Consider the following 23,369-nt stretch of genomic DNA (forward strand, 5'->3'; position numbering starts at 1 on the left):
CTCTTCATCAAAAGCCCGCAGAACTCTCATTTTGTCCTCCGGGGCGACAGGAGCTGCCATCACCTGTTTGACACAAACAATACACTTTCAACTGCCTACAGTGCTACCTCCAATTACACACTTTGGAATGTTGTCTTTCATGGATTCACAATCCTTATGTAAGACAAGAACACATGTTTTGATTTTTTTTCCAACCAGTAAAGAAATGCTTATGAAAGTCGCTCTATTCCGCCTCCAAACAACATCCAAAATCCTCCATCATTGTTTTATATAAATGCTGTAAGCATACAGCATATGTAATGTGTTATATATATATATATATATATATATATATATATATATATATATATATATATATATATATATATATATATATATATATATTAGGGCTGCAACTAACGATTAATTTGATAATCGATTAATCGGTCGATTATTACTTCGTTTAATAATCGGATAAAAGAGACAAACTACATTTCTATCCTTTCCAGTATTTTATTGAAAAAAAAAACAGCATACTGGCGCCACGTTCTTTCAACTTGCCAAATAAAACAAGGAAAATGTTACAAAAATGCACACTTTTGACACCCCTGCTATAGATAATAAAAAATTTGATCTAATAAATGTATCGATAAAAAGCAGAGCCTGACGACGCATGCGCGTTTATCACAACTCTCTCGCTCTCTCTGTCTCTCCCCCTCCCTCACGAATGCTGCTGCACGCACAATTTGTTGTGTACACCCCTATTATTTTGATGATTGTTTCTCAGCTGTTTGTAAATGTTGCAGTTTATAAATAAAGGTTAAAAAAAAAAAAATCAAAAAAAAAAAACCTAGCCTCTGCGCATGCGCATAGCATAGATCCAACGAATCGATGACTAAATTAATCGCCAACTATTTTTATAATCGTTTTTAATCGATTTCATCGATTAGTTGTTGCAGCCCTAATATATATATATATGATAACGAGTAACATTTACATATTTTGATTATTTTAGCCATAGGCTATATCATATATGTATATATATATACAGTATATATGATAACGAGTAACATTTACATATTTTGATTATTTTAGCCATAGGCTATATCATATATATATATATATATATATATATATATATATATATATATATATATATATATATATACAGTATATATGATAACGAGTAACATTTACATATTTTGATTATTTTAGCCAAAGGGGGACGTATTATTTCACAGATGCATCACATTGTTTGCTTTTCCCTTCAACAACAAACACTAAACATCACGCAGCAGTATTGCTAAGTGCCCAACAAGACATACACACTTCAGACATAATCAAACAATCACTTGCTGTACAATGTCTGCTCTCACTGGGATGCCGACGTGATGGGATGTTCATATCTTCCCGTTTCGATGAAGATGTAATCATAATCTTCACAAATAAATGATAAATGATAAATGGGTTATACTTGTATAGCGCTTGTCTACCTTCATGGTACTCAAAGCGCTTTGACACACACATTCACACACTGATGGAGGGAGCTGCCATGCAAGGCGCTAACCAGCAGCCATCAGGAGCAAGGGCGAAGTGTCTTGCCCAAGGACACAACGGACGTGACTAGGATGGTAGAAGGTGGGGATTGAACCCCAGTAACCAGCAACCGTCCGATTGCTGGCACAGCCACTCTACCAACTTCGCCACGCCGTCCCAAAGGGCTACAAAAAAAAAATGCTGCAAACGGGCGTCTATTGTGTCTTTCTCGCCATCTCTGAAAGTCAAGGTTGACCAACTTCTCGATTTATTATCACAACCTTCTACTTTCCAAGTGAGAGGCATGATTCTTAATCTACAATTAACTTTCATCAACACAGGAGGCGATACAGCCGCTCACCGGCTCAATATGTCAATAAGATAGTTAGCTCTCTGTGATCACGGCGCCACTAAAATAGTTTGTCTGCGTTAGGGCTTATAATAACAATATCGCTAATACTTGGTTAATATTTAGGTCACGAGATGTGACCTAAAGTGGCAAGAAATGAGTCAATAATTACTGAACTCACGTCAAAACGACTGCAGTTGCATGCATCCAGTTGGCCATACTCTTTTCATACATGACTCTGCCACTCGTGCTACGCCAAATAATCAATGAAATATTAAAATGATGTGACTCGAGCCATTACCAAACGTTTATCAGCCTTCAAAGGAAGTTGTTACAATCCAACTACTACGTCAACGCCAAAATAAACAAGACACAAACAGAACAGTCCTATCACTCAACACGTGTGGGAAGCGTGTAAGAACCTCTGGCTTATATAATATACTGTATGCAATATGAATGTAGTATAGTATTCTTTAAACTCACTGGAAGATAGCCAGAAGAGCACATAAAGTCCTGCGTTCTGAAACAGAAAAATAAACAGTTTATTAGCACAATCTCATGATGAAATGTCCACATTTAAAATGATAAGTGTACTTTATACCGTAAATTACTACTTCTCTTCAAATTACCACCAACTTTCCTCTAGTCATTGGGTGTGTGGTCTACAAGCAAATGTCTGCCAGGGTCTCCAATTGGCACCAGGTAAAACATTAGCATGAACAGCTGTGGCTGTAGTAGTATTATTTAATTAATTACACAAAATGTCATGTGCTGCATTTTAAGTATCACAAGTGGTCAGCATGCAGCACCTAGAGCAGGGGTGTCAAAGTCTTTTTCATTGAGGGCCACGTGGCAGTTATGGTTGCCCTCAGAGGGCCGCTTTTAACAATGAGTAATATATGAGTATACGTATATATATACACATACATATATATATATACACAATATATATATATATATATACATATATATATATATAATCTAAAATGTATATATATATATATATATATATATATATATATATATATATATATATATATATATATATATATATATATATATATATATATATATATATATATATATATCCATTAAAATCTCCTGAGGATTGAGGAAACCCCTCATGAAACAGGCCTGTAGAGATGAAATAGTCTTGTGATTTTTTCCCACACATACATACATATATATATATATATATATATATATATATATATATATATATATATATATATATATATATATATATACATATATATACATATATATATACATATATACATATATATATATATATATACATATATATATACATATATATAAATTTGACTTTAAAAACTGGCAGCTCAGAGCCCAGAATTTTACAGTAAAAGCAGTGGATTTTTTTTACAGCATATAAAAAAAATTTAATAAATGGAATGGAATGGAGAAACAATACCACTATTTTTAGCAGTAACATTCAAGCAACAGAGCTGCCAGTTTTTGTTATTACCGTAAAATCTTGTTGTTTTAATGTTTTTTTGTTTGTTTTTTAATGTTTTCGTGTCTTACTGTATATGGAAAAAATACAGTACCAAAGTTGATTTTACAATAAAAAACTCAGTCGGCGGAATTCAACCGTAACATCTATTGTCAATTTTACAGTCTACAGTTTAAATGATCATTTGTTTTGAAATCATACATCAAGCAGATATTTAAGGACAGTATTTATCTTTATTTTAACCAAAAATATTTTTGGAATACATAATAATATAAAATATTATGATGGGAAGATTATGTCTCCCGGCTGGCCTGGGAACGCCTCGGGATCCCCCGGGAGGAGCTGGACGAAGTGGCTGGGGAGAGGGAAGTCTGAGCTTCCCTGCTTAGGCTGCTGCCCCCGCGACCCGACCTCGGATAAGCGGAAGAAGATGGATGGAATATTGAATTTTAAAAGATATGCAATTGCATGCAGTACATGATTTTTAATGGAAAAAGGGAAATAAATATATTTAGTAAGAAAAGATTAAGCGTTTCATTAACGCACATTATTTCCAGGCTTTCGCGGGCCACATAAAATAATGTGGTGGGCCAGATTTGGCCCCTGGGGCTTGAGTTTGACACCTGTGACCTAGAGCTTTAACATGTTGAATGTGCTACTTAGTGTGAAAATAAAAACAATATCGGGGCCCCTTGGCAGACTTTTTTTTGCAACTGAAACCATTTTTGTACTTTTTTTCATCAAACTTGATACATTAATTTGATACATATTTGTACTCAAATTAATTAAAGGTAAAAAAAAAAAAAAAAAAGTTCAATAATTATCTTAAAGGCCTACTGAAATGATTTTTTTTTTATTTAAACGGGAATAGCAGATCCATTCTAGGTGTCATACTTGATCATTTCGCGATATTGCCATATTTTTGCTGAAAGGATTTAGTAGAGAAAATCGACGATAAAGTTCGCAACTTTTGCTCGCTGATAAAAAAAAGCCTTGCCTGTACCGGAAGTAGCGTGACGTCACAGGAGATAATATTCCTCACAATTCCCCATTGTTTACAATGGAGCGAGAGAGATTCGGACCGAGAAAGTGACGATTACCCCATTCATTTGAGCGAGGATGAAAGATTCGTAGATGAGGAACGTTACAGTGAAGGACTTGAGAGGCAGTGATGGACGTATCTTTTTTCGCTCTGACCGTAACTTAGGTACAAGCTGGCTCATTGGATTCCACACTCTCCTTTTTCTATTGTGGATCACGGATTTGTATTTTAAACCACCTCGGATACTATATCCTCTTGAAAATGAGAGTCGAGCACGCGAAATGGACATTTAAAGTGACTTTTATCTCCAAGACAATACATCGGTGACACACTTAGCTACTGAGCTAACGTGCTAGCATCGTTCTCAAATGAAGATAGAAACAAAATAAATAAACCCCTGACTGGAAGGATAGACAGAAGACCAACAATAATATTAAACCATGTACATGTAACTACACGGTTAAAAATTCTCAGCCTGGTAAGGCTTAACTATGCTGTTGCTAACAACGCTAAGGCTAATTTAGCAACTTAGCAACCGGACCTCACAGAACTATGTACTCTCTCCTTTTTCTATTGTGGATCACGGATTTGTATTTTAAACCACCTCGGATACTATATCCTCTTGAAAATGAGAGTCGAGCACGCGAAATGGACATTTAAAGTGACTTTTATCTCCAAGACAATACATCGGTGACACACTTAGCTACTGAGCTAACGTGCTAGCGTCGTTCTCAAATGAAGATAGAAACAAAATAAATAAACCCCTGACTGGAAGGATAGACAGAAGACCAACAATAATATTAAACCATGTACATGTAACTACACGGTTAAAAATTCTCAGCCTGGTAAGGCTTAACTATGCTGTTGCTAACGACGCTAAGGTTAATTTAGCAACTTAGCAACCGGACTTCACAGAACTATGATCAAACATTAGCGCTCCACCTACGCCAGCCAGCACTCATCTGCTCATCAACAGCCGTGCTCACCTGCATTCCAGCGATCAACGGCGCAACGAAGGACTTCATCTGTGGGTTTGGCGGCAAGCATCGGCTAGGCGTCAGGGTAAGTAGTCCTTGTTGTGTTGCTGTAAGTATTGTAATGCCCCGCAGTGGAGAAGGAGTCACACAGACGAGGATGCGCTGCTCAATCGCTTTATTAACAAGCGGTAACTGGTTGTAGTTCAAAAAGTAACGCACACACATACACGAGCTGCTGTTAGCCAAAACTCACGCTCACACACACTCAAGTTCTCCGCCAACTCACTCGTGCATGCGCGTTCCCCAAACCCTTAAAGACACAGTACACTAATGCAAATATCACAGATATTACAGTATTGTACTTAGCCGCTAAGACACCGATCGATCCCACCTACAACGTTCTTCTTTGCAGTCTCCATTGTTCATTAAACAAATTGCAAAAGATTCACCAACACAGATGTCCAGAATGGGTGAGGGCCGACATCCGGGCAACTGAGCTACATACGGGTTCTTCGAGCCATAGCAACCAGACTGGCGTTGAAAACAAACCGTTGCCATTACTCTTTAACCTGTCGACCTACGCTGGTTAAACCCGTCATTCTGCCTCCAAAATGCCGAAAAACTGTGTTGTTTTTGGTTGTGCTAACCGCAACTGGAAACAGGGAAAAAAAAGGTTGTATTTTGTTCTGCCAAAGCGTGATAAAAGCCCACAGAGACGAGACAAATGGCTCGCAGCTTTACACTGGGAAAACGAGGACGGTTCTCACTGGAGTCCCCCAAAGTCCCGGGTCGTGTGTTCGGATCACTTCGTTTCTGGTAAATATAAGGAACAAAAATCCACCTTCTTAACCACAACTTGGCTATACGTCCGTGCTAATGTTGTACTTGTTGAATTTGTACCTTATAACGTTCGACAGCTGAAGTTGTTGATGTACAAAAATAACATGCGGTATATACTATATAGTCTATAGCCTAGCTAGCTATTTTCGAAAACCGGACAACGAGAGGATACCAAAGGCAGCGTTAAGATGGACACCACCGGGAAAACGTAAGCCAGGGCAGCCAAAGAACACCTGGCGAAGAACAGTTGAAGGGGAGCTGAAAGAGATGAAGCTTACATGGGGCGAGGCACAGAGACGAGCACAGCAGCGAGATGAATGGCGTCGAGTCGTCGAAGCCTTATTTCCCATCCGGGAAGAAGAGGATTAAGTTAAGTAAGTAATATACTATATAGTCTATAGCCTAGCTAGCTATTTTCGAAAACCGGTTTCGTTTAAATTTGCACTTAACAGTTGGGTTTTTAAAAAACAATAAACCCTATAATTTTCATGTTGCCATTCAATACATGTAGCCCTCAAATCTCTCAATATTTTATACACTAACACTTGATCTTGTTGTTGATAACTTCCGCGTCTCTTTCTTAGTAGCGCGCAGGCTAAGCTAACTAGCAAGCTAAGCTAAGCCTGAGAAGCTTTAAAGGTCACTGAGACGAGTCTGACGCAAATAATACATTTTCGTTTTTTCACACGATATGCGAATAAGTAAAAATGCGTAAATGAAGGATTTAACGCCGACTTCCAAGCCACAACGCTCGTTAAATGCTTTTTCTGTCAATGCTGTGTTCGCTGTGAGCTGGTTTGTTTTCAACGAATTCCCGGTTGCTAGGGGATTGATAGGCGGAAGTGACGTAGGTCTGCCCTCAACCATACTGTGGAATTTTGTCGAAGAAAACAAGAGGCTTTTCTATCGGGTCCGATGGGGTCCAACCACTTCCGTTGCTTTTGTGACGTCACGCGCATAAATCATATCCAAAGGAGTTTTTCAACCGGAAGTGTGGCGGGAATTTTAAAATTGCACTTTATAAGTTAACCCGGCCGTATTGGCATGTGTTGCAATGTTAAGATTTCATCATTGATATATAAACTATCAGACTGCGTGGTTGGTAGTAGTGGGTTTCAGTAGGCCTTTAAGTGCAAAATAACGGTTGGAACATAATTAAAACATAAATAACCCTTCCTAACTAAATTACGACCAGGATTGAAACCAATAGCAATGCTTTTTAAGACGAGCACTAATGCTGTGCGCTGCAGGAGATAGTGTGACTATTTGGGGACATTTGCCATTATATTCTTATCAGTGATGGAGCAGGAAGCGACTAGAAATAAGTTTGCAGTAAAAATTTCATATAAGGCGCCCTGTCATTCATTCATTTACATTTTACACGCCTCTGTTAATTCATTTTTACCATATGCTTGTTCATAAATGACCAAAAAGAGTTACATTTTCCTTCCACTTTCTTACGCACTCCAAATGATTATTAAAGATCAACATTTTTTGTTATCCCACATATTTAGTATTCAAAATGAGGAAATACAAGCCTCCTGCCAATTAAATATAATAAATAGTGCAGTCAAATGATATTTTCTTTAAATCAGAAAAATTGCATGATTAATCTGCATTTATACATGATTATTGTCAAACATTTTGGGATTAATCACAAGTTAACTACCTATTTTTGACAGCCCTAATAATAATAATACATATATTAAGTTAAAATACCAATGATTGTCACACACACTAGGTGTGGCGAAGTTATTCTCTGCATTTGACCCATCACCCTTGATCATCCCCTGGGAGGTGCAGCAGCGGTGGCCGCGTCCAGGAATCGTATTTGGTGATTTAACCCCCAATTCCAACCCTTGATGCTGAGTGCCAAGCAGGGAGGTAATGGCTCCCATTTTTATAGTCTTTGGTATGACTCGGCAGGGGTTTGAACTCACAACCTACCCATCTCTCTAACCACTAGGCCACTGAGTATACAGTACAGGCCAAAAGTTTGGACACACCTTCTCCTCATTCAATGTGTTTTCTTTATTTTCATGACTATTTACATTGTAGATTGTCACATCAAAACTATGAATGAACACATGTGGAGTTATGTACTTAACAAAAAAAGGTGAAATAACTGAAAACATGTTTTTGTATTCTAGTTTCTTCAAAATAGCCACCCTTTGCTCTGATTACTGCTTTGCACACTCTTGGCATTCTCTCCATGAGCTTCAAGCACATGTGTGAAGTGAAAACCATTTCAGGTGACTACCTCTTGAAGCTCATGGAGAGAATGCCAAGAGTGTACAAAACAGTAATCAGAGCAAAGGGTGGCTATTTTGAAGAAACTAGAATATAAAACATGTTTTCAGTTATTTCACCTTTTTTTGTTAAGTACATAACTCCACATGAGTTCATTCATAGTTTTGATGTGACAATCTACAATGTAAATAGTCATGAAAATAAAGAAAACATTGCATTGAATGAGAAGGTGTGTCCAAACTTTTGGCCAGTACTGTATTTTTTCTAGTGGTATCCTTTTACAAACCCTGTTTCCATATGAGTTGGGAAATTGTGTTAGATGTAAATATAAACGGAATACAATGATTTGCAAATCATTTTCAACCCATATTCAATTGAATATGTTACAAAGACAACATATTTGATGTTCAAACTGATAAACTTTTTTTTTGTTGCAAATAATAATTAACTTTAGAATTTGATGCCAGCAACACGTGACAAAGAAGTTGGGAAAGGTGGCAATAAATACTGATAAAGTTGAGGAATGCTCATCAAACACTTATTTGGAACATCCCACAGGTGAACAGGCAAATTGGGAACAGGTGGGTGCCATAATTGGGTATAAAAGTAGATTCCATGAAATGCTCAGTCGTTCACAAACAAGGATGGGGCGAGGGTCACCACTTTGTCAACAAATGCGTGAGCAAATTGTTGAACAGTTTAAGAAAAACCTTTCTCAACCAGCTATTGCAAGGAATTTAGGGATTTCACCATCTACGCTCCGTAATATCATCAAAGGGTTCAGAGAATCTGGAGAAATCACTGCACGTAAGCAGCTAAGCCTGTGACCTTCGATCCCTCAGGCTGCATCAACAAGCGACATCAGTGTGTAAAGGATATCACCACATGGGCTCAGGAACACTTCAGAAACCCACTGTCAGTAACTACAGTTGGTCGCTACATCTGTAAGTGCAAGTTAAAACTCTCCTATGCAAGGCAAAAACCGTTTATCAACAACACCCAGAAACGCCGTCGGCTTCGCTGGGCCTGAGCTCATCTAAGATGGACTGATACAAAGTGGAAAAGTGTTCTGTGGTCTGATGAGTCCACATTTCAAATTGTTTTTGGAAACTGTGGACATTGTGTCCTTCGGACCAAAGAGGAAATGAACCATCCGGATTGTTATAGGCGCAAAGTTGAAAAGCCAGCATCTGTGATGGTATGGGGGTGTATTAGTGCCCAAGACATGGGTAACTTACACATCTGTGAAGGCGCCATTAATGCTGAAAGGTACATACAGGTTTTGGAGCAACATATGTTGCCATCCAAGCAACGTTACCATGGACGCCCCTGCTTATTTCAGCAAGACAATGCCAAGCCACGTGTTACATCAACATGGCTTCATAGTAAAAGAGTGCGGGTACTAGACTGGCCTGCCTGTAGTCCAGACCTGTCTCCCATTGAAATGTGTGGTGCATTATGTAGCCTAAAATACCACAACTGAGACCCCCGGACTGTTGAACAACTTAAGCTGTACATCAAGCAAGAATGGGAAATAATTCCACCTGAGAAGCTTAAAAAATGTGTCTCCTCAGTTCCCAAACGTTTACTGAGTGTTGTTAAAAGGAAAGGCCATGTAACACAGTGGTGAACATGCCCTTTCCCAACTACTTTGGCACGTGTTGCAGCCATGAAATTGAAGTTATTTATTTGCAAAAAAAAAAAAAAGTTTATGAGTTTGAACATCAAATATCTTGTCTTTGTAGTGCATTCAATTGAATATGGGTTGAAAAGGATTAGCAAATCATTGTATTCCGTTTATATTTACATCTAACACAATTTCCCAACTTATATGGAAACGGGGTTTGTACATGTTTTTCTCCTCTGAACAGGTTTCCCTCCATCTCACCCCAAAGTGTTCCCAGTTTTGGAGAAGATGCGCACAAAGAACTCTCCACGCTGGTTTGGTCGATAGGTGGACGCTACAAGGACGTAGTGACCCGGGTCCAGGTGCACTTTCCTCCACACTCCCCTGCCACACAACATTGTCCATAAGTGTGAACGTGAGCACAGGAAAAGTGTTCTGTTGCTGTCACTTGGGTAGAAGTGGAAAACAATTGTTTTACCTTTGAGCCTTATATTTCCCCGAGCGGCTGACAGGGCGATTTTTTAGGAAGAAGTTGCGCTGCAGACACATCCCTTGAAGCTGTGTGTAGAAATAGACCATAATCATTGGAATACATTTTAAAAAAAAATAATTATGACAAACGGATTACCTCGGGTGGAACCTGAAAAAAACAAAAGAGAAGAGTGTGAGTTCCAAAAGTGAAATGAGAACGCTGGATGTTAAAATAAGGACCTTGTAGATGTGAAAACCCATGAAGAGGAAGTGGATTTTGTCCCGCCGCCTTCTGTCTTTCTGCAGGACTTCCACCAAAACGGTGCACTTTTTGGCTTTCATCTTCTGCTTCTCCGTTTTTTTGCTCTCGAGTGACATACCGTCCTCTTCCTCTTCGTCCTCCTCCGATTCGTCGTCCTCATCATCCTCATCAGGCTGATCATGCTCCGTGAGAACCAACTCAAACTGGGGATTCTTCCAGAAGGATCCTAACAGCGCATCATGACAGCAGTGTAATACAAAAGCCAAAAGCAGTGAAGTTGTCACGTTGTGTAAATGGTAAATAAAAAGAGAAAACAATGATTTGCAAATCCTTTTCAACTTATATTCAATTGAATAGACTAAAAGACAAGATATTTAATGTTCACACTGAGAAACTTATTTTTTTTGGTGCAAATAATCATTAACTTAGAATTGCAAAAAACTTGGCAGAGGGGCATTTTTACCACTGTGTTACATGGCCTTTCCTTTTAAAAACACTCAGTAAGTTTGGGAACTGAGGAGACACATTTTTGAAGCTTTTCAGGTGGAATTATTTCCCATTCTTGCTTGATGTACAGCTTAAGTTGTTCAACAGTCCGGGGGTCTCCGTTGTGGTATTTTAGGCTTCATAATGCACCACACATTTTCAATGGGAGACAGGTCGGGACTACAGGCAGGCCAGTCTAGTACCCGCACTCTTTTACTATGAAGCCACGTTGTTGTAACACGTGGCTCGGCATTGTCTTGCTGAAATAAGCAGGGGCGTCCGTGAAAAAGACGTTGGATGGCAACATATGTTGCTCCAAAACCTGTATGTACCTTTCAGCATTAATGGCGCCTTCACAGATGTGTAAGTTACCCATGTCTTGGGCACTAATACACCCCCATACCATCACAGATGCTGGCTTTTGAACTTTGCGCCTATAACAATCCATATGGTTCTTTTCCTCTTTGGTCTGGAGGACACAACGTCGACAGTTTCCAAAAACAATTTGAAATGTGGACTTGTCAGACCACAGAACACTTTTCCACTTTGCATCAGTCCATCTTAGATGAGCTCAGGCCCAGCGAAGCCAGCGGCGTTTCTGGGTGTTGTTGATAAATGGCTTTCGCTTTGCATAGTAGGGTTTTAACTTGCATTTACAGATGTGGTGACCAACTGTAGTTACTGACAGTGGTTTTCTGAAGTGTTCCTGAGCCCATGTGGTGATATCCTTTACACACTGTCGGTTTTGATGCCTGAGGGATCGAAGGTCACGGGCATTGCTGCTTACGTGCAGTGATTTCTCCAGATTCTCTGAACCTTTTGATGATATTACAGACCGTAGATGGTGAAATCCCTAAATTCCTTGCAATAGCTGGTTGAGAAATGTTGTTCTTAAACAATTTGCTCAGGCATTTGTTCACAAAGTGTTGAACCTCGCCCCATCCTTGTTTGTGAACGACTGAGCATTTCATGGAAGCTGCTTTTATACCCAATCATGGCACCCACCTGTTCCCAATTGGTCTGTTCACCTGTGGGATGTTCCAAATAAGTGTTTGATGAACATTCCTCAACTTTCTCAGTCTTTTTTGCCACTTGTGCCAGCTTTTTTGAAACATGTTGCAGGCATCAAATTCCAAATGAGCTAATATTTGCCAAAAATAACAACGTTTCTCAGTTCGAACATTAAATATCTTGTCTTTGCAGTCTATTCAATTGAGTATAAGTTGAAAAGGATTTGCAAATCATTGTATTCTATTTTTATATGCGATTTACACAACGTGACAACTTCACTGCTTTTGGGTTTGGTAGATCAAGTATCGCTATGGTATTGATACATACGGTGGTATTTCCGGCTTCCACCGGCAGAGCTCCCTGGTAGCCACAATCCTTCGTGCTCGTTGATGGTCCACTGAGAGGGGGCGGAGCTAGGAGGATGCTCTGTGTTTGTAACCACAAGGGTGTCAGGATTAACACTGCAGAGCTCCACTAAGTCAAACTTGCTGCCAAAATCATCAGCACTGATCCTGTTATAAATCATAGAAAATGCAAGTTTGTGTAGACTTTTACGTCAAACAAGTGAATTCTTATTAGACCATGTGATTACCAGAACTCCCCATCTTCTCTCCTTTTCATTTCTAGCCTCTCTTTCTCCTCTTTGGATACGTCACTCCACTCCTTGCTCCTGCAACCACACACCAAGAGAAACACAACATGTGGCCAGCACACACACACACACACACACACACACACACACACACACACACACACACACACACACACAGCCTCACTTGTCACTCCAGGGTCCACTGTATTCAACAAAGCCCCACGGATTCCTCAGCCTCAGGAGCAAAATCTCACCCGACGCATGCTTCACCTGGAAAACAAACATTTTCAGAGATCAAACAGAGTTGTTCATATATTTTTGAGAGCGATGAGGTCACATAACGCCAATAAGGAATGATGATCGTTGCAAGGAGTAAAGTTAATAATGTGTACTATGTGATATAACATATGATATGACATGAGGTTTGGATTGGTATTTCATGTTTTGAAACTAGATGATGAGATCTGAAATGTAGAAGGATAAGATAACATTAAGAGGAAAACAGAACTGATTTTGGTTATTTTCTGTCATAAAAAAATACAATCATGTGTGCTTACAGATTGTATCCCTGCAGACTGTATTGATATATAATGTAGGAACCAAAATATATTAACAGCAAGAAACAACCCTTTTGTGCGAATGAGTGTGAATGAGTGTAAATGGGGGAGGGAGGTTTTTTGGGTTGGTGCACTAATTGTAAGTGTATCTTGTGTTTTTTATGTTGATTTAATTAATTTTTTAATATTTTTTATATTTTTATTCTTGTGCGGCCCGGTACCAATCGATCCACAGACCGGTACCGGGCCGCGGCCCGGTGGTTGGGGACCACTGCTCTAAGGTGTATGGCTGGGGAATTGGAGGGAATAAATAAATAAATAAATAAAAAATAAATAAATAAAAAAAGAGTACATTTAGCAAAAAAAAGTTTGCATGCTAACAGTTTACAAGTGTTACGTACCAAGTTATATGACTCTGGGGTAAACGGTTGCAAAACTAGCTCAAAAAGTTAGCATAATTTTAACATGCTAGCAAGCTAACGTTAGCATGCTATCAGTTAGCATGTGTCACATACCAAGTTATATGACTGTAAGGTGTATGGCCGTCTAATTAGACGTGCGGAACAAAAATAATAATAAAAGTTGAAGTATGAGCAATAGGGGTGGGGGGAAAAAATCGATTCGAATTCGAATCGCGATTCTCACGTTGTGCGATTCAGAATCGATTCTCATTTTTTAAAAATCTATTTATTTTATTTTATTTATTTATTTAAAAAGAAAAGTTTATTATTTATTTATTTATTTGAATTAATCAATCCAACAAAACAATACACAGCAATACCATAACAGTGCAATCCAATTCCAAAACCAAACCCGACCCAGCAACACATTGACATTATCATTAGACATTTATTAAAAAAAAAAGAAAAAAGAACAATAGCGTCACAGTGGCTTACACTTGCATCGCATCTCATAAGCTTGACAACACACTGTGTCCAATATTTTCACAAAGTTAAAATAAGTCATATTTTTGGTTCATTCAATAGTTAAAACAAATTTACATTATTGCAATTAGTTGATAAAACATTGTCCTTTACAATTATAAAAGCTTTTTACAAAAATCTACTACTCTGCTTGCATGTCAGCAGACTGGGGTAGATCCTGCTGAAATCCTATGTATTGAATGAATAGAGCAGGGGTCACCAACCTTTTTGAAACCGAGAGCTACTTCTTGGGTACTGATTAATGCGAAGGGCTACCAGTTTGATACACACTTAAATAAATTGCCAGAAATAGCCAATTTGCTCAATTTACCTTTAACTCTATGTTATTATTAATAATTAATGATATTTATCTTTGTGGAAACACTGATCATCTTAATGATTTCTCACAATAAATATATATATATATAGAAATAGATAAATATCAATATGCAACACTTTATTTTTATATTTTCTCTAAGTGCACATTTTTCAAATTGAACATTTTCAAATGATCACTTCTAAGACAGTCTTGTGAAATCACAATATCCCATTTCAACTAGCTAGCCACTAACATTTTTTAACAAATCATGAATTACTTTGCACCATGTTTGTACAAATAATAACTCCTGTAAAATACAAAAGTCAACTCTCAAATTTTTATATAAATCATGTCACACTTTGAACTGGACACCAAATCTGTTATCTGTTTCTTTGTCAGTTAGTGAAGACCGAGTCTTTAAAATATTTTCTTGGATTTTCAAATTCTATTTGAGTTTTGTCTCTCTTAGAATTAAAAATTTCGAACAAGATCAGCTTGCTAGTAAATAAATAAAATTTAAAAAATAGAGGCAGCTCACTGGTAAGTGCTGCTATTTGAGCTATTTTTAGAACAGGCCAGCGGGCTACTCATCTGGTCCTTACGGGCTACCTGGTGCCCGCGGGCGCCGCGTTGGTGACCCCTGGAATAGAGAATCCTTTTGAATCGGGAAAAAATCGTTTTTGAATCGAGAATCGTGTTGAATTGAAAAAAAAAAGTCGATTTTGAATCGAATTGTGACCCCAAGAATTGATATTGAATCGAATCGTGGGACACCCAAAGATTCACAGCCCTAATGAGCAATAATAAAATGGGCCTGCTTGCAACGGAGCAGGCCCATAATTAGATGAAATGAGATAATGCGATGAAATGACGGGACAAAAAAAACAACAACGATATTGTGATGCGATGATTAAATAAGACATGACAGGCGTGTCTCCAAACTTTTTCCACCAAGTGCTACATACTGAAAATTCAAATGAAGCTGTGGCCATTTTGGTATACATTTATTTTGTAAAAAGGAAAAAAAAACAACGGTAAAAACGGAAGAAAACAAAAAAACAAAAACACATCATGTAATGGGGAAAAGCGGAACTTTCTTACAACAATAATAATACACTTTTTCATTTATAACAAAAAGCTGACACTAAATTGTGTCTTTAAATATGTAACATATTGCATTGTTTTTATAATAGAAAAAAAATATCCAAGCATGTTTTGACTTTTCAGTCCGCGGCCCTTGGTGCACCCACGTTATTAAAATCTAAATGTCACGTCTTTTTTCTTTTTTTTTTCTTAATGTCATCCTTAACAGGCTGATCTTGCTCCGTGAGAACCAACTCAAACTGGGGATTCTTCCAGAAGGATCCTAACAGCGCATCATGACACCAGTGAAGTTGGCACAGAATACAATGATTTGCAAATCCTTTTCAACTTATATTCAATTAAATAGACTGCAAAGACAAGATATTTAATGTTCACACTGAGTTGTAAATTTGTAAATAATCATTAACTTAGAATTTAATGGCAGCAACACATTGCAAAAAAGTTGTCACAGGGGCATTTTTACCACTGTGTTACATGGCCTTTCCTTTTAACAACACTCAGTAAACGTTTGGGAACTGAGGAGACACATTTGTGAAGCTTTTCAGGTGGAATTATTTCCCATTCTTGCTTGATGTACAGCTTAAGTTGTTCAATAGTTGTAACACGGGCAGAATGTGGCTTGAAATAAGCAGGGGCGTCCATGAAAGAGACCTTGCTTGGATGGCAACATATGTTGCTCCAAAACCTGTATGTACCTTTCAGCATTCATGGTGCTTTCACAGATGTGTAAGTTACCCATGCCTTGGGCACAGATGCAGGCTTTTCAACTTTGGGCCTATAACAATGCGGATTGTTCTTTTCCCCTTTGGTCCAAAGGACACGACGTCCACAATTTCCAAAAACAATTTGAAAGGTAGACTCGTCAGACCACAGAACACTTTTCAACTTTGCATCAGTCCATCTTAGATGAGCTGTGGCCCAGCGAAGCGTTTCTGGGTGTTGTTGATAAATGGCTTTTGCTTTGCATTGTAGAGTTTTAACTTGCACTTATAGATTTTCTTTCTTAATGTTTTTTTCTGACAATATTCTTCTGGCCAACTGCGGGCCGCAAATCGCCCCTGAACCTCACTTTGCGTTACAAGGATGAGATAAGCGGAAAATATGGTATGGAATGATAACATGATAAGATACAATGTGTTTGGACCCTCCCTTTCACAGGGAAAGGAGTCCTCCCAGATTATTTTATTCTAAAACTATGTGACTAGAATTGAAGATTAACAATTTATTTTACAAAAAGTAGCAAGACACATGTGTTGGACACACACACACACACTCTTGTCCACTCCCACTACATCCGCACTCGGTATAGCCTAACATCATTAAAACTAGAGAAACAAATATGTGTGTCTACAGATAAGAAACAGGGTTGAGATCATTGTTTTTATCTCTTCAAGCAAAACGAAGACCAAAGCGAAAAACTTCTAAGGTGTTCCATTTTGCCCAAAGGAGGAAAAATATTTCCTTCACAAATGAGATCATGAGATGAGATAATAAAATGATTTTTTTGATATTCATACAACTGCATAAATACGAAACTCTTCCACCATTAACGTGGCTAAAACATTCAAGAGGCGTTTTCAAAGGGGACCCCTTTGAAAACGAGATGCTGCACCTCAAGATGCCAAAATTGAATTGATAAAATAATGATTTTGGATGAGATTATGAGACAATAACAGGATAAGATACAATGGGATGAGACAAGATGAGATAAGGTGTTAAAATTAGATGAGATATCAGATCATGAGACAATGAAAAAGGATGATGGCAATAAATGAGATTCTGAAACACTACATTGGTGTGATGATAAAACTGTTTAAATGATTGGAGGAGATTATTAGATAATAACCTGATAAAGTGATGAATTGGTGTGATGATAAAACTGTTTAAATGATTGAAGGAGATTATTAGATAATAACCTGATAAAGTGATGAGATTATCAAATGAGATGACACTAAAATATTCAAATGATGGCTTTAAATGAGATCACTAGACAATACCATGGTGAGATCGTGAGATGAGACAATAAAATGATAGAATCATAAAATTGAATGAGATAAGACAACACCATGAATACCGGTAGTTAAAATAACATGAGATATAATCAGATCATGAGATAAAATGATGAGAAGATGCTGACAATAAATTAGATTATGATACAATAACTTGATGGGATGTTAAAGACGTTTAAATGATTGGAGGAGATTGTTAGACAATAACATAATAACATGAAGGGATTATCAGATGAGACAACACCAAATAGCTAAAATGATGGTTTTAAATGAGGTTAGTTGACCATAACATGAGATAGAATGAGAAGAACAATACACACTACAAACACAGTACATGCATCCACACGCACATTCACTGTACAAGCATACTGTACATATACATTCACTGTACAAACATACATATACACACACTGTACATACACATTCACTGTACAAACATACATATACACACACTGTACATACACATTCACTGTACAAACATACATATACACACACTGTACATATGCATTCACTGTACAAACATACATATACACACACTGTACATACACATTCACTGTACAAACATACATATACACACACTGTACATATGCATTCACTGTACAAACATACATATACACATACTGTACATATACATTCACTGTAAAAACATACATATACACATACTGTACATATACTGTACATTCACTATACAAACATACATATACACACTGTACATGTACATTCACTGTACAAACATACATATACACACACTGTACATATACATTCACTGTACAAACATACATACACACATACTGTACATATACATTCACTGTACAAACAAACATACATATACAAATACTGTACATATACATTCATTGCACAAATACATATACACATACTGTGCATATACATTCACTGTACAAACATACATACCGGTATACACACACTGTACTATACAGTCAATGTATAAGCATACAGTGTATGTTTGTACATTCACTGTACATATACAAGCATATATTAATGCATACACTCACGCATATAATCAAGTTTCATCAAACATTCATCAAATGTTGTCCTCCCCAGGGGAAACTGGGTAACACATGGCACACTGACAAAGTTTAATCTATTGTTACTATAACAATCTACAAGGTTAATACAGTCTCTCCGTTTATTTGCTTTCTTTAGTGATTCAAGTTTTCATTACATATTGCTTTTGAAACAATTTTATTTTTAATAATAGAGGTAATTATTATTATTATTATTCATTGTCAATACTGTTATTTCTATTGGTATTGGTATTGCTTCATTTGTAGTGCAATAATGTTCATTGTCATTTCTGTATTATTATTTACTTCACTAACTGCTTCTTTGCTATCATTTTTACTATCATATTTGTACATATTGTATTTCCTATTGCTGTTCTGTTGTTGTTGTCTCTCCGTCTTATCCCCCTGTAGTCCCTGCAATTTCCCCCTCTGTTTTCTTTTTTTCTTCTTTCTACCCTTCCTGCTCCGGCCCGGCTGCACCAAACATTACATAAATCACACTTCTCTTTTGTAAAGTAAATTTGTACAGCAGATATCAACAATATGATTTGCCTGAGTGGCTGGACAGGACATGTTAAAAAAATTAAATAAAGAGAGATACAATGCGATCATGATATGAGACAATAAAAATGATAGGATAATACTATTGAATGAGATTATGAGACGATAACATGAAGAGATAAGATAAGGTTTTAAAATGATGACGTTAGATAAAATCAGATCATGAGATAAGGAGATGAGACAATAAAATAAGATGATGACAAATGTGATAATGAGACAATACTTAAAATAAAAAGTGGTGTTCAAAGGATTGGAGGATATTAATCGACAATAACAATAAAATGAGGAGATTGTAAAAGTGTACTAGCCTGGTCGGTTTCAGTGATGGCGTAGGCATGGCCCTTTATCAGACCATCTCCATTTATTTTGCCTACCTCCCGGTAGTTGTTGGCCTGTGGACACACAAAAAAAGACTCTAAATCAGCGCCCCCTGACTGCTACATGCATATCTGCAGGTCAGGACATTCCCAGTCTGTGGAACGCTCTCCCTGACCACCTGAGGGCACCACAGACTGTGGATGCTTTTAAAAAAAGGCTTAAAAACCTTTCTTTTTAAAAAAGCCTTTTTTTTAGATATATGCGTGCTAGTTCTGGTTTGTATTTATTATTTATTTTTATTATCTTTTTTTTATTTTTTAATACACTGTAGCACTTTGAGGTTGTTTGCTCAATGTAAAGTGCTTTTTACAAACAAAATCTATTATTATTATTATTATTTGAGGCAGGAAGTACCTGAATGAAGCAGCTGAGCAGGCTGCCTCGAACAAGGGCCGCTGTCAGCAACCTCCACAAGACCCGAGGCGCGTGAGAGGAAACCGGCAGTGAGTACGCGATGCCACCTGTGAAATCCTCCATCCCCTCCGAAATGTTGCCACCCTTCAGACTTCCGTATGATCCGATTAACCTGCAACCGTGCAAGTGCAAAGGATGTCAGACATTACAACCCAGGCACATATGCTTGCTCCTGGCAGTACTGACTTGGCATAGGCCTTCTCCACCAGGGCGCTCCAGTACTCATTGCGGGTGTGAGAGTAGCTGAAGAGCAGACGGCCCTCTCGTATTGGCAGCCTGTCGTCCACAACCACCTCCACCCACTCACCATACTGCCAGAACTACACAGGACACATGGGGAAACAAACTGAAATTAAACTCATATGAAGTGGTGGAAAAATGTACTTCTTATTCTGCAAAATATATATATGTAGTCGTGGTCAAAAGTTTACATACACTTGTAAAAAACTATGTCATGGCTGTCTTGAGTTTCCAATAATTTCGACAACTCTTATTTTTTTGTGATAGAGTGATTGGAGCACATACTTGTTGGTCACAAAAATCTTTTATGAATTTATTATGGGTCTACTGGAAATGTGACCAAATCTGCTGGGTCAAAAATATACAGACAGCAACATACATTATCAATTCTGGTGATGTAGAAAAGTTAAAATCAAATCAAATGACCTTAGTGGCATGGCCTCGTAACTTCATGTGAGTGATTATGATTGACGACACCTGTTGACTTCTCTGAGCCCATTTAAATAGGGTTCATGTGATGCAGTCATTGAGACAAACGCGACAATGGGAAAGATCTGAAAAAACTAATCATTGACTTGAACAAGTCAGGAAAGTCACTTGGAGCCATTTCAAAGCAGCTTAATGTCCCCAGAGCAACTATGCTGTTCGTAAGTATAAAGTGCATGGCACAGTTTTGTCACTGCCACGATCAGGAAGAAAACGCAAGCTATCACCTGCTGCTGACAGAAAATTGGTCAGGATGATCAAGAGTCAACCGAGAACCGCCAAAAAGCAGGTCTGCAATGAATTAGAAGCTGCTGGAACACAGGAGTCAGTGTCCACAGTCAAGCGTGTTTTGCATCGCCATGGACTGAGAGGCTACCATGCAAGAAGGAAGCCCTTGCTCCAGAAGCCACACCTTAAGGCTCGTCTAAAGTTTGCTGTTGATCACATGGACAAAGATAAGACCTTCTGGAGAAACGTTCTGTGGTCAGATGAAACAAAAATGTAGCCGTTTGGCCACAATACCCAGCAATATGTTTGGAGGAGAAAAGGTGAGGCCTTTAATCCCAGGAACACCATCCCTACCATCAAGCATGGTGGTGGTAGTGTTATGCTCTGGGCCTGTTTTGCTGCCAATGGAACTGGTGTTTCACAGAGAGTAAATGAGACGAATAGAAAGGAGGATTACCTTTACCAGGTGTGGGTGTTCCAACAGGACTATGACCCCAAACACACTTTAAAAGTGGTAAAGGAATGGCTAAATCGGGCTAGAATTAAGGTTTTTGAATGGCCTTCCCAAAGTCCTGACTTAAACCCCATTGAGAACATGTGGACAATGCCGAAGAAACAAGTCCATGTCAGAAGACCAACAGATTTAGCTGAACTGCACCAATTTTGTCAAGAGGAGTGGTCAAAAATTCATAGCCATGACATTATGTTCTTTACTTTTGACCACGACTGTATATATTGTTTTACTTTTTATGATAGTGCATTTGTACAAGACAGGGAGTAAAAGAAAATGTTGAGTAATAAAACACAGAGTACCCTTTTTACATGTTGTACCATTTTCAAAGGCAGTAATTGGTCATGACGCAGGCTGTGTTCTCTACTGCTGACTGTGTGTACACAACACACAGGCGTGTGTGTGTGTGTGTGTGTGTGTGTGTGTGTGTGTGTGTGTGTGTGTGTGTGTGTGTGTGTGTGCATTTATGTGTCAGTGGGTACCTGCATGTTCGGACTGCTCTCAAATCACTCTGACAGGGCAAAATGAAATTACAGTCCCTCCGTTTGCAAGTTAAGTCATGTCACATTCTCGTTAAGAGCCTCCGAAGGGCCATTGCTTGCAGGGAAAACACACCTTAAAAAGTCAATACTGCGAATTTCTTCAAAAATATTTCAAAAGAAAGATATTGAAACGCTGTGAAGTGTGTTTGGCAAGTTAATAGCTCTTCGTTGGGAATTCCGGTGAAAAAGGCTCTTGCTGCATGCAGATTAATGACTCCTTATAGTTGTTTTTTTTTATTACCGTATTTTGCGGACTATAAGCTACTAATTTTTTCCCAGGTTTTGAAACCTGCGGTTTATACAAACCTGTGGCTGATCTATGGATTTCCTAATGGCTAAATTAAGGAATGAATTAAGCAAATAAATCAAACAATGTACTAAAATTATGTATCTACATCTGTTAAAATGTAATAATCACTTATTTTTCTGTTGTTTGATACTTTACATTAGTTTTGGATGATACCACAAATTTGGGTATCGGTCCGATACCAAGTAGTTACAGGATCATACAATGGTCATATTTTAAATTCTCATGTGTCCAGGGACGTATTTACTCACTTTATAAACATATGAATTTTCTAAAAACAAAAAAAGATTTTGTGATTATTAAAAATATTGAAGTAATCATTGCAGTATCGATTAGATACGCTCTACACAGTGGATGTCATGTGTAGATCCACCCATGGCATTTGTTTACATTGTGACGCCGGTGAGCTATTGTATCCTCCTACAGTGTGTAGTGAAGCATGTTTAGCTATTCCTCGTCCTCCAGTGATAATGATACTTGTAAGAAACTTACTTTATTTGTCGCCATGGAGGTGAGGATTAGTGATTTAGAAGTAGCTAAAACACTGCCGACTGCGGATGCACGTTAGCAGCCGCCACCGCGCACACACACACACACACACACACACACACACACACACACACACACACACACACACACACACACACACACACACACACACACACACACACACACACACACACACACACACGGTTCAAAGTGAGGTTGGAAATATTTAAAAATGTTGTTAGTTGTATTCTCAAAACTTTGTCCCTATATATATATATTGTACAATATCTAAAAATAACAGTCAACTTGTATTTTTTATTTGCAGAATATTTGGGAATGTTTGTCCTCTCTCCAAATTTGTCACTAACGAATTATAG

The 23,369-nt window shown here is 37.9% G+C and overlaps 1 protein-coding gene across 3 annotated transcripts in view; it reads right to left on the reverse strand.

Moving 5' to 3' along the window:
* capn12 (calpain 12) overlaps positions 1 to 23,369 on the reverse strand; it is a 97,402-nt gene that overhangs the window by 19,363 nt on the left and 54,670 nt on the right. For all 3 annotated transcript variants that reach the window (XR_009827453.1, XM_062060250.1, XM_062060248.1), the window contains exons 4-15: positions 20,376 to 20,509; positions 20,130 to 20,301; positions 19,706 to 19,789; positions 13,084 to 13,169; positions 12,900 to 12,977; positions 12,635 to 12,819; positions 10,789 to 11,036; positions 10,706 to 10,717; positions 10,556 to 10,635; positions 10,339 to 10,461; positions 2,348 to 2,384; positions 1 to 63 (exon numbers count right to left, since the gene is read on the reverse strand). The exon at positions 1 to 63 is cut by the window's left edge and continues 9 nt beyond it. Coding sequence is in view for 2 of the 3 variants with exons in the window: in XM_062060250.1 (XP_061916234.1) it covers positions 1 to 63; positions 2,348 to 2,384; positions 10,339 to 10,461; positions 10,556 to 10,635; positions 10,706 to 10,717; positions 10,789 to 11,036; positions 12,635 to 12,819; positions 12,900 to 12,977; positions 13,084 to 13,169; positions 19,706 to 19,789; positions 20,130 to 20,301; positions 20,376 to 20,509 (1,302 nt within the window). In the remaining variant the exon portion in view is untranslated. The remainder of the gene's footprint in view (positions 64 to 2,347; positions 2,385 to 10,338; positions 10,462 to 10,555; positions 10,636 to 10,705; positions 10,718 to 10,788; positions 11,037 to 12,634; positions 12,820 to 12,899; positions 12,978 to 13,083; positions 13,170 to 19,705; positions 19,790 to 20,129; positions 20,302 to 20,375; positions 20,510 to 23,369) is intronic.

The sequence above is a fragment of the Entelurus aequoreus genome, linkage group LG10 (assembly GCF_033978785.1).
Source record: "Entelurus aequoreus isolate RoL-2023_Sb linkage group LG10, RoL_Eaeq_v1.1, whole genome shotgun sequence".
NCBI lineage: Eukaryota > Metazoa > Chordata > Actinopteri > Syngnathiformes > Syngnathidae > Entelurus > Entelurus aequoreus.